The sequence below is a fragment of the Balearica regulorum genome, chromosome 4 (genome assembly GCF_011004875.1).
Source record: "Balearica regulorum gibbericeps isolate bBalReg1 chromosome 4, bBalReg1.pri, whole genome shotgun sequence".
NCBI classification, from domain to species: Eukaryota; Metazoa; Chordata; class Aves; order Gruiformes; family Gruidae; genus Balearica; species Balearica regulorum.
The window spans coordinates 74,037,752-74,049,137 of record NC_046187.1 but is presented as its reverse complement, the minus strand read 5'-3'; the positions used below and the strand labels follow the sequence as shown (position 1 = coordinate 74,049,137).

The following is an 11,386-nucleotide window of genomic DNA, read 5'->3' as shown; positions in this document are numbered from 1 at the left end:
CTATTATCGAAGCCAAAACCAGAGACACTCAGAACAGTTACTGTGCTACCTGAGAAGTCTAGTTTAAACCCCTTTTAGCTATGAGGTAGAAGCCTTAAATAAAGGCATCAAGTGATTCTAGTTAGAAGTTAGAAACCAAGAGTTTGGCTTGACCTTAAGCTCACTTATTGAAGGGGATATAGGAAAAAAGTTCCAAAGCAAATTGTGGGTCAAGCTACCATCAGCTATTACACAACAAAAATGCGGAAGAACAACCAGGGACAGCATGGCCAGAAAATGTGACATAAAGAAAACAATCTGGGAAGGGCAGAGAGAGGGCTTACTCCAGATAGTAAGCAAGATGAACTATCACTTTTGCTGTTCTAGGAGTTTTTCTAGAGAACAGAAGTTGGTAACCAGCTAATGGACATCTACCAAACTAAACTGCTGCTAAGGAGTCTGCAAAAGGTCAGCAACAGGCTTACCCATTATAACTAACACTTGAATTTGCTCCAGTGGCCTGCACACAACTAAACAGGTCTTAAGGTCTCCCTCAAAGTCAGAGGATGGTGCTAACACACACATGCTAAGCCTAGTATCGGTATCAGTCGCAGATACAGGAAAGTACTGAAAGCCATGTATGTTGTTATCCACGGAACACCACTCACAGGAAATGAGGTTCAAGAGTCATAAGTAAATGCAATTCCATTTATTTTCCAGCAACATCCCATACAAAAGCAATAGAAACATTAACTGCTTTCAGCAGAAAGTCTGTACACTATCATCATTTACAAAAGTTTTACATTTAAAATCAGCAAATTAAAAAGAATCAAGCACTTTCCCTAGACATTGTTTTCTTGACTGTATTAACAAATGACTCATGACTATTTACAAATTTCAAATTCAGGCTACTGCTTCTTAAAGCATTATTGCCTGGGCTTTACCATACTGACCTCCAATTTCTTGAGAGTATTTAATTTCCAATTGTTTCTGAAACATTTTTTAAAATAAAGAATTTTTTTTTTAAAAAAAAAAGGTAAGGCAGTTAATCTTCCAGTAAATAACTGCAGTAGGTGAGTTTACTAGTACTAATCAGCAGTATGGTTCAGCTACCACCTGTATGGCACCAAGTCAGATCTTTGTAGAAGAGCCAGATGGAAAAGCAAGATAACACACAGATGCTCCAAAAATATCTCCCTACTTTGCTCTTGATCTGCAGGTGGACAACTGAAATTATGGACACAATGGTGGGTGGGCAAAATCAGTATGATCTTGCTGAACTATTTATAATTACTTGAAGATTGCACTGCCTTTGGCTATTGTTTCTATTGAAAGGTTTTATATAAAAAAAAATCTGATATACATAAATTAAAAGTTAAAAAGAAGTCACACAACTTAATTGTATTTTTACACAAGTTTGGTCCAGAGAATATTGAGACCAACCACAACTTGGAGAACAGTCTTCAACTTTGCTTAAGCTTTCTTACTATTAACATTTTATGAATCAAGCTAACCTCTCAAATTTAAAAGAAACTTCTAAAACACTTTGCAAGAGACTGTTTAACTCACAGTATCAAAATCTTTAAGTGGTTCACTCAAACACACTTCCAAGTCAAATTCACCTTCTGCTTCATAGTCAACATGTCTAACTTTGGTGGGAGTGCCAGAACAGGTATCCTGGAATACAAAGTCAGTTAATAATTAGCATTTCAATACAGGTTTAATTATGCAGAAATTCATTTAGACCACACTAGAACAGAGGCTTACAAACACTTTGAAGGCTAGTCTTAAGATTGAAGAGATTTAAATGAAGGCTTCTGCCTATTCAACCACATTCTAAGATTTCTTGCAAATGTTAATGTTTATACTGTATATGTAGTTAAAACATTATACAGATTCAGTATTAATCAGAGAAACAAATCCAGTAAGAAAAACATTACTAGATCTTTACTGAAGGTTACTGCTCAGCTGTACTAAATGCTTTCTGCATATAAAAAGAGCCTACTTCAAAAAGTCTGAGTGTGCCAAGAAAATTACATCCTATTTTAACATTAGGTATTGCAATCTAAAGTAGCATTTCTGCTCTACATCACAGTTCATAACTGATATGCTTTGAACAGATAGATTTTCTTCTGCAGACTATGAAAAATGAGATATCTGTCTTTTGAGATAGTCACTTAAGTTCTAACTCTCTGAACTCAGACTACAGACAGATATTGGCTATAGCTGGGAAAACGTTTGAATTTAAAGATTGCTTAGCCTTATAAATAGTCCCTGAACACAGCAGATTATGGAGTGTCTCATGTATTCAGGCTACTCTGGATATAATTCTAAGTAATGGACTGATTATTAACAAATATTTATGCAGATGACAGATACGCTTACATCATTATCTTGACAGCTCGTATGAGATTCAGTAGAATTGCTTCCGACAGATTCTGTCTCCATCTCACCAAGGTCAACAGGAGTACTGTAAAATATATTAAAACAAATTCAGTTTTCTAGTAGTAACTTGCACTTTGTAGGTGCAGTTCTAAAAATGATGTCCAAACAAGAGCAGAGACACCTGCAGAGATTAAAGGGACAGTGGTGGCAAACTGCCGAGACCAAACAGAATAGCAGGTCAACTCAATGCAGCCAAAATGGCCAAGGACTAAATTAAAATCTTGAGATTGAATATGGCAACTGATCAAAAATAAATACCCAACACTCCAACAATGCCTCAATACAAACGAGGACAAATGTTATGGAAGAGCAAGGAATATTTTTTTTTCCAGACAAGGTTTTCATCAATTTGATTTGCAATGTAAGATTTAATATCTTCTATACACACAACTAGACCCCAGCATCTGAAGATAGACTAGTATTTCACACAAATGTACACAGCAGGCTTCAGGCTGAAATACCAACTCCCCTCACAATTACAAGTAAAAGAAAGCTAAAAGTAAGCCCTTGCTTTTAGATCCCATTGCTCCATATCAGTCTTAAAATCAGCATCACTATTAGGGAAAAATAGTAACTTAGTAGTACAAAACTTTCCTGAGGAATTAGTTACATCTGTGTGTACCTTCATTCTGTAGTCCCATAGTTTTATTTTGGATTCCCTGATTAGCCTTATTGCTTTTTACATAGGAAGAAAGTAACAAGTTGTGCTATTCTACATCTGCTAGCGCAGAATACCACAGTAGCTTGGACTGTGAAGGCTTGTGGCCATGCTTTTAATTTAATGGCACCTTGAGGTGATTTTACAAGTACTTCTTTCCTACTCTGCTGAAGAAACAAGAATTTATACCACTGTTCTTTAACTAGCAAGTGAAAAGGCTATAAGGCAGGTTCTTGTACATTGTACTGGTCCAAGCTCAATATTTGTGAGATCTGTCAATTAATGAGAACTCTCCAGTACTGCTTCCACCACAGACTGATCGGCAGACTGCTCTGAATGAATCAGCTTGCCTCAATGGTTTTGATATTTTCTTTTATAGAGCACTGCAGAACGAGCTCTGATTTCACCCAGTAGATGTACATTAAAGTAGTGAGGGATTTTTATATATATATATATGCCCTTGCAAGGACATTGGGTAAGTCTAGTCTCCCCAACTAGGTCTAGAAAGCTGTTACATATTTTGACTGAGAAGGAACTGAATAGCACTAAGTGTGGACAAGTAACTAATGAAAACGTTCAACAATCACTGATTTGTCTCAAAAAGGGCTATGTTGTTTTAGGTAGGTTTTGTTTTGGTTTTTTTATCCATAAGATTTTATATATTAGTTTCTATAAAGGTATCTTGAATACTCTATACATACATTTCTTGCAGATCACATCCATCTTCAGTAGGTGGATCCCAGGAATGCAGTGCAACTTTCCATAGTTTAATTTGCTGATCCCATGACCTACGGCTGTACTTCTTAAATTTATTTGGAGTTCTGGGATGAACTCCTGGTATACGATGGCATCTATTCAGATATTAAGCATGAAAAATTCATTAATGCTTTTCACACAGACATATCATATAGCTTTGTTAAGACTGATTTATGTTAAGATTGACTGCCTGCTACCCAGAATTTGCTGGGTTGTAATGAGTCTAAGTGATTATATTATTTATGAGAAAAGACTATTGCACAGCTCCAGCACTCATGTAAAAAACTGTCATCTCTGTATGAACATTTTAGTTTTTCTGTCCAAGTCAAATAAAAAACCCCCCAGATTATCAGTCTTAGGGCCGAAAACATCAGCATGAAATTTCTGCATATAACATACTCCAAACTTATTTGGTCTTTTCATTTACTAATGAGAAAACTGACTGCAAAAAGCAGTTTCATTTCTTCCTCGTTGACAAGCATAACCGAAAGAACTTTCACTTCCATTTCTGCAGCATGTGAAAGTTTAAAGGGATATTCCATGTCTCATTTGATTGTTAGCAACACTTATCTGTTAAAAAGTGTCTCTGAAGGTTTAAATTTGTAGATGCCTTCTATTTGAATGCCAAGTTTAGTATGTTAATATACTTATAGAGAACAGTTATGACTTACAGTCGGACATTTAGTTTTCCAGAAACAAGAGCAGCTTACCTAGGAACTTCTTTAATGTATCTATCATACGCAATTGTGTTTTTTCCATAGTTTATCTGTTTTTGTCTTCTCATCAAAACCACTTCATCTGTTTCAAGTTCTACTGTCACAGTGGACTCCTTTGAATCAGAACTAAAGAAAAAACAATGTAGATTTGAGACTACTAGAAAACAAGCAATACTGAAAAACAAACCCACGTGTAGAAGACTATAAAGAAACACATTAAAACTTTTCAAATGAATACTTGGGATGTTACTGAACTACAATGTTGGAGCAGACTTAAGATGAACTACTTCAAACAGCATTTTCAGAAGCAACATGGTACATTTGAAAAATTCAGACCTATTGACAGGATCTTCCTCAGCTAAGCTAAAAAATTTAACCTACCTTCCAGAGGAGGACTTCCTTTCTCTTGAAAATTCATTGATCAGAAGTTTTCTTCTGTATCTGAAAGAATTCAAATCAGTATTAAGATTATACATACACAAAGAGAACATGTCAGGCTGCACTGTCACAACTCAGTTGATTTTACTTCTCAGCTAAGCAGCAGTTTTGAAGAAGTCAACCCAGACAATGTAAACACCTTTCTGCTATGGAATGAGTGTTTCAGTTTTCCCCTTAAAAAAAATAAATCTGGGGACTTTTTTTTTTCCTAAGTCTTCTCCCTAAAAATTTTTTTATAGTAATGATATGCAAAACCAGTAATTAGTGAAAGGACATTCAAAGTAATTCAATCTAAGAGATTCAGGAAAGGTTTCTTCCAAAAGGGAGAGATTTAATGATAGCATACTCTCTGGAGAGTTGATGGGGATGTCACTCCTGCGGGGCTTAAGTCATAGCTGACCTAAAAGCAGCAGACAAGAAGCCAACGTTGGTCTGTACTACAATAGTGAAGTTAAAAATAAAATACAGATTGTACAAGACAACTACCATTTCTCCTCCTTTCCCCGCTTCATCTCAAACACCTACAGGTACCTTGCAATTTCTTTGTTAACATTTGTCCTCATTTCATCTTCTTCCACTGCAGTTCCCCAATCTGAACACCGGGAAAGGGGTCCAGGGCCTTCTGGTGTTGTAAAACTAGAAAGAAAGGAAAAAAAAAAGGGGGGGTGAGGAAGCACCTCTACATTAAAATTTTATTTTATTGTATTTCTTACCCCATGCCCAGCATCTCCCCCATTCACAGTTCTATAGCTACTTAATATATTCATTTATAGTACTCACAATAGCTGTGAAAATCTTGTGTTGTTCTGTTAAAATGTCATCTTTGTAAAATTAAGAATCAGTTGAGAGTTCCACCTTGAGGTTGTGTGGTTTGGGGTTTGTGTGTTGGTTTTGGTTGGTTTGGTTTTGTTTTTTTCTTATAAAGTTTCTGTAGATATCTATAGAAACAAACCACTGTAGCATGTAACCTAGCCTACACTCTCAATAACTTTAAGCTGGTGTTCTTCAGAAAACAGTATGTGAAATACCAACTTCACTCATTTACTCGCTTATTTTCACTCCACTAAACAAGTTAACAAGTATTTATTCTTTCAGGATTACAGACTCATTAGCTATATAAAAGACAAAAGGTAGAACACAGAATTAAATTGTACAGCTAATTAATTAAAATTACACTATAACACCAGGAGTTTCTCCATGTGAAAACATACCCAGTAGAGAAGGCAAAGACACAAAAAAAGAGCAGTCAATTTTTAGCTAGTAAACTGAGACTTGCTATGATTTTGCAAACTAGTATTTAACAACTTTATTGTAGCCCATTAGCAGATTCAGACTTCTGCAGGAATAAGTTTATATTGCTTCCCAGCCAACAATAGTTGCCTACAGTCAGATTATTGAATCTGTTTTCCAGTTTCCGTCCTCCTGATGACCGATTTTCCTGAAGTACGAACTCAAAACCGTATGCTACAGAGCAGAGCATTTTCACTAGATCTGGAAACGCTCTGGAGACTTAACCAGGATTCTGCGCAAAGATGTCCCTTGAAGTCAGGGAATTAGATCCGTCTGCACTAAAACCAGTTCCAACTCCCTCCTGGCTCCCAGCTCAGAAATAGGCTTGCACTACTTTGAAGTTTTAGTTAAATTAAAACTAAAAGGTGTTTTCGGATGAAACCCAGTTACCTACTCAGAAAAATTTAACATAGCAAACAGTACAGGTCCCTCGGCAAATATCCGTTTGGCCTCCAAGGATTTTTGCATTTGCTTGTATTGATTTTTCACTTTGTTACAAATACAGGCCGCGTTCCTATATTGCTCTCCCACAGTAGAGAATAGCGCAATCCCAGAAGTACCTGGTTAGTCCCACCGTCTGAGCTTTTTCCTCAATACCGTGTCACATCTTTCCATACTTGTTTCTGTACCTGTGCTGTGTATGCAGAGAATTAGGGAGGATCTACAGCTCTTTCTTTCAATTAATTTGCTCTGTGACAGTACTGGTGCCAGACATACTAAGCTTAGGCATCTTTCTTCAGACCCTAACCCGCACGTGCCATTTCACCCTCGTTGAGAAGCTCTGGTGCTATGCTAGGACTGAAAATGGTGCTCAAACTCTGCCACAGAGAAACCACCCCCTCCCCAGACTGAATCTGTTGTACGGCCCAGCATCCATCCCAATCCTCTTCCCATTTGAACATTTTATTTTGACAACGTTGAACTAGCATAAACAAAAAGTAGCATTAGGAAGAGAACAACTTCAGTCAGAGCTGAATCCAAATTAAACCAGAAAGTACTCCAATTCAGTACTGGAAGACACACAAAAGCATTACTTATTTAGGTTAAAACTGATGAAGCAATCTGAAAAGTTTCATCTTTGCATTCCTACTCAAACACGCTTCCTGAAATTAATTTCATTTACACTGGATATCATAACCTGTGCCACTGACCAATGTTGCCCCTGCTTATTATCAGCAAAGAAAAATGGGTAGTTACAGGGCACAACCCATCTCATTCTAGATTAGAAATCTAGATTCAATCAACTGAGCTGCAGGTCTCAGCTCCCATCCACTGATAAAAGGCTCTAAAGGAACCATGGCACGAACAGCTCAGACATAGACAGTGACATAAAATAAAGCACTTTCACTAAACTGAAGTTTACCTGTGCTGGGAAATGCTAAGGAAGGCAGTGAGCAGCAGCGTGAACAGAGTGAGTGACCTCAGAAGTGGACCCCACCACACATGTTGACATACTTAGACACAACTTCTCAAGATGGTCTGTACTGCCTTCAGAAATATGCAGGCAGATGACTTCTAGGACTTGAATTTTTAATTTGTCATCTCATTTAATTTTACCACATGTGCAGCCTATATCCATAAACAAGCGTAACTGGCTTGTGCAATTATTGCTTCATGATAAACAGCAGTAAGCAAGCGTGAAATAGGACAGAAAATAATGAAGAATATAATACAAGACATAAGAATGAAAAATGTTTATTCTTAAGAAGTGACTCCAAGATCAGAACACTGCACTAGATTCTTTTCCCTCCTTTAAGACCAGCTATTTATGATCGACGAGTGATTTATGAATAGGCAGGGCTTGAAAAACGCATGCAATAGTGTATTCAACAGCTCCTGATGAACAAAAGAACAGAGAGCTGCTTCTATTGCAAGCGCTGCTTACCTGTCCAGCCTGCTGCCAGAAGACTTGTACTTGTTTTCCTCAAAAAGGGATGAATCGGATTCACTCGGCTTTCTTCGCTTTCCATCTGCACCACGTTTCCTTCCTTGGGACCAGCGAGGCGGAGGCTGTGGGCTGGCAGCAGACAAATCAAAGACAACGTGAGCGTTTTATTTTATTAACCTCTTTACAACATCATCGCGTGCAGACATCGTAGTCTATTTACTAATTTTACTTCAAGAAGCCAAGCTGAGCGACGCCAGTAGGGCCTCAAGAGTCCCTCAGGGGAAACTCCGCAGGTTTCCCCACAGCCCGCCCCTGCAGACAACGGGGGGATTTATGCCCCTTCCCCCGCTCCCTTCCACAGGGGACCCGCACCTCAGCGAGGGGCGAGCGGCTGCCCCGCGGCCGAACATGGCGGACCCCGGGCGCCGAGACCGTTAGGGCAGGGGAGGCCACGCGCAGGTGCGCGCGGGCCGCGGTTCCGTTCCGTTCCCCCCCCCACCCCGGGCCCGCCCGAGGGACGGGGAGCGAGGACGGCTCGTCGCTGTCCGCCGCCGGAGAGAAGGGAGGGATGAGTACCGGTAGCCCTCGCCTCAGCCCGCGGCGGCCCTACCTGCTCTTCGCACCGCCATGCGGACTCCTCTGGCGGAAGGACATGGCGCGGGGTGTCCTCGGGAGGGCTGGAAGGAGAACCGGGCAGCGAGGGGACCGGAGCGGACTGCGAGGGACACCGACCCTTCCTTCCCGCTCAGCCCTTTCGCATCTCCCGCCGGCGCTGACTGACACCGCCCGCCCCGCCTCCCCGCGGGGCGCCTGCGCCGGCCCCTCCGTGAGGACAGGTACGTGGGGGGAAGCAGAAGGAAAGCGCAGCCGCCAGCCCGCGTCCTCTCCCTGCCCGCCCCGCCGAGCCGACCCCGCCGCTGGCCGCCAAGCAAACACGCTCCCCGCCGCGGCGCCCCCGGCACACGCGGCCCCGAGGACACACGCCGTTTCCCCCCCCGGCCGGTGTAATGGTTTAGCCCGCTGCCTCCGGCCCCGCCCCTCCCGGCTCCGCCCCGGGGCGTGTTGGCGGGAGAATCAAGCGCGGCGGCGCGCGGTTTTGGCGCGCACGGGTTCGGGGCGGCGCGTGTCGGGGGTGAGCGGCGGGGCCCGCGGCACGGCGAGGGAAACGGCAAAAAACAGCCAAAACGAAAGAAAAAAATACAGATTCCCGAGGTTTAAAGATGAAGGATCGCAGTCATCGGCAGGGCTATTTAATCCGTGAAGAGCACATGGTTTTTCATCAGCCAGTTCAAAACCTACACCCCGATGTTACGACATAAATTTGTATTTCATGAAACGACATGGCATTAAATAGTATGTCATATCAATATTGAATAAGGCTAGGTAATGCCGTGAGGTTGCTCTGCTTTAGTAGCTGGAGTTTCCAGGTGTTTTTAACCACACATACACAGTGTTTCCTTTACATCTGTGAGGTCTCCTATCTACCGCCATTTTACAATTTAATTTAGAATTAGTAATTTCGAAAGAAGCCGGAGGACTCCTACGGCAGAACACGAGCACAGCTTTAAATAAAAACACCTCGGCAGCCCTCGTGGACCGAAGGCCGGTGGGACACTTCACAGAGTGACGCGGCCTCGGTGCCGCTTCTCGGACGCTGGACGTAGCTTCACAGTAACGACAGCACAGGTGGTAAAGCTACAAAAACAACGGTACTTGTACAAAATCAAGTTACTTCTAGGTTAAGTGATTTTATTTCCAACAAGCAAGCAAACATTCATATCTAAAAAGACATTAGATTATTTTTGGAAGGTAATATAACCTTCTGCAGGTTTAGTATTCAAAACGTGATACAGTAGCAATGAGAGTGGGATGTTTCTCCTGTTGGAGAACCAAATTAATTTTCTTCCTTTTTTCAAGAGGCATTTTTCTTGCTTCTCAGGCCAGCCCAGACATGGACAGTTGTCAGACTAAGGTTAAAACAATCAAAAAGATAATATTCTTAATAAAATGTATTAACATTAGTAAGATATAAAGCACAGGAAATAACACTGTTCTCAAAGTAAACTTTTTTTTTGTTCTAGAATTCAATTTCTAAGTGTCCTGGTTTCAGCTGAGAGGATTGATTTTCTTCACAGTAGCTAGCGTGGGGCTATGTTTTGGATTTGTGCTGGAGACAGCATTGATAATATAGAGATGTTTTTGTTCTATGGACCTACTGTTGAGCAGTGCTTACACGGGGCCAAGGCCTTTTCTGCTTCTTGCACTGCCCTGCCAGCGGGATGGCTGGGGGTGCACAAGGGGAGGGGACACAGACAGGACAGGTGACCCAAACTGACCAAAGGGATATTCCATACTATATGATGTCATGGTCAGTTTATAAGGAGCTTTATAAGGAAGGGGGGCGGCAGCGTTCGGAGTGATGGCGTTTGTCTTCCCAAGTCACCGTTACACGTGATGGAGCCCTGCTTTCCTGGGGATGGCTGAACACCTGCCTGCCCGTGGGCAGTGGGGAATGAATTCCTTGTCTTGCTTTGCTTGTGTGCGTGGCTTTTGCTTTACCTATTAAACTGTCTTTATCTCAACCCACGAGTTTTCTCACTTTAACTTTTCCAATTCTCTCCCCCATCCTGTTGGGGGGGAGTGAACGAGCAACTGCGGCCGGCTGGGGTAAAACCATGACACTAAGGTATGCACTTACTCTGAGAATGTTTAATTATGTATTATATTTCTGCTTGTTCAGATGCAGCCTACATTTTCTGATTCAGCTCTACAGGAAATCGTTGTATACTGAAAACAGACTATTTCTGTCATGGTGCCTCAACTGAAACCTTAAAAATTACGAAAAAGTGCTGCCTTCTGCTTCACAGGAGCAACATGGGAGAGGAGAAAGCCCACAGTCAGGACAGTCATCCTTTTTTGCTCCAACAAAAGCCCCAGCCTATTTCATTAAATCCATTTCTTCCCAGCACGCTTAGGTAATACTCATTCATCCTGTACTTTCTGGTCATAAATTTTCTGCTGTCAAAAGGTAAGTTCCCAAGAACTGCAGGCTTTTTAAGAGCTGTTGTCACCTATAGCCATATGAGCTCTCGCTTGCCGTAGAAGCTGGCACTATTTTGTATTAATTCTAATAATGCAGTTTCTTCTAACCACATCTCACCTGTATGTCATGAATTTAATCATCTGTTGCACTGGCCCAGCTGGCCTCTTCATTAC

At 41.3% G+C, this 11,386-nt stretch overlaps 1 protein-coding gene across 1 annotated transcript; it reads right to left on the bottom strand.

Moving 5' to 3' along the window:
• Positions 1-673: 673 nt before the first annotated feature.
• On the bottom strand, positions 674-8,973 carry SLBP (stem-loop histone mRNA binding protein). Its single transcript, XM_075752696.1, has 8 exons — positions 8,781-8,973; positions 8,168-8,299; positions 5,524-5,628; positions 4,936-4,995; positions 4,549-4,680; positions 3,784-3,933; positions 2,365-2,449; positions 674-1,656 (listed from the first exon to the last, which is right to left on the bottom strand). The coding sequence occupies exons 1-8, from the start codon at positions 8,822-8,824 to the stop codon at positions 1,540-1,542; spliced, it is 825 nt and encodes a 274-aa protein (XP_075608811.1). The 5' UTR covers positions 8,825-8,973; the 3' UTR covers positions 674-1,539.
• Between the last annotated feature and the right edge of the window lie 2,413 nt (positions 8,974-11,386).

Coding starts and splice junctions, on each gene's coding strand:
- SLBP (XM_075752696.1), bottom strand. CDS start 8,824: ATGTCCTTCCGCCAGAGGAGTCCGCATGGCGGTGCGAAGAGCAG. Junction 5,629..8,167: donor TCTGGCAGCAGGCTGGACAG/GTAAGCAGCGCT, acceptor CTTTCTTTCTAG/TTTTACAACACCAGAAGGCC. Junction 4,681..4,935: donor AGGAAGTCCTCCTCTGGAAG/GTAGGTTAAATT, acceptor TTTTTTCTTTAG/TTCTGATTCAAAGGAGTCCA.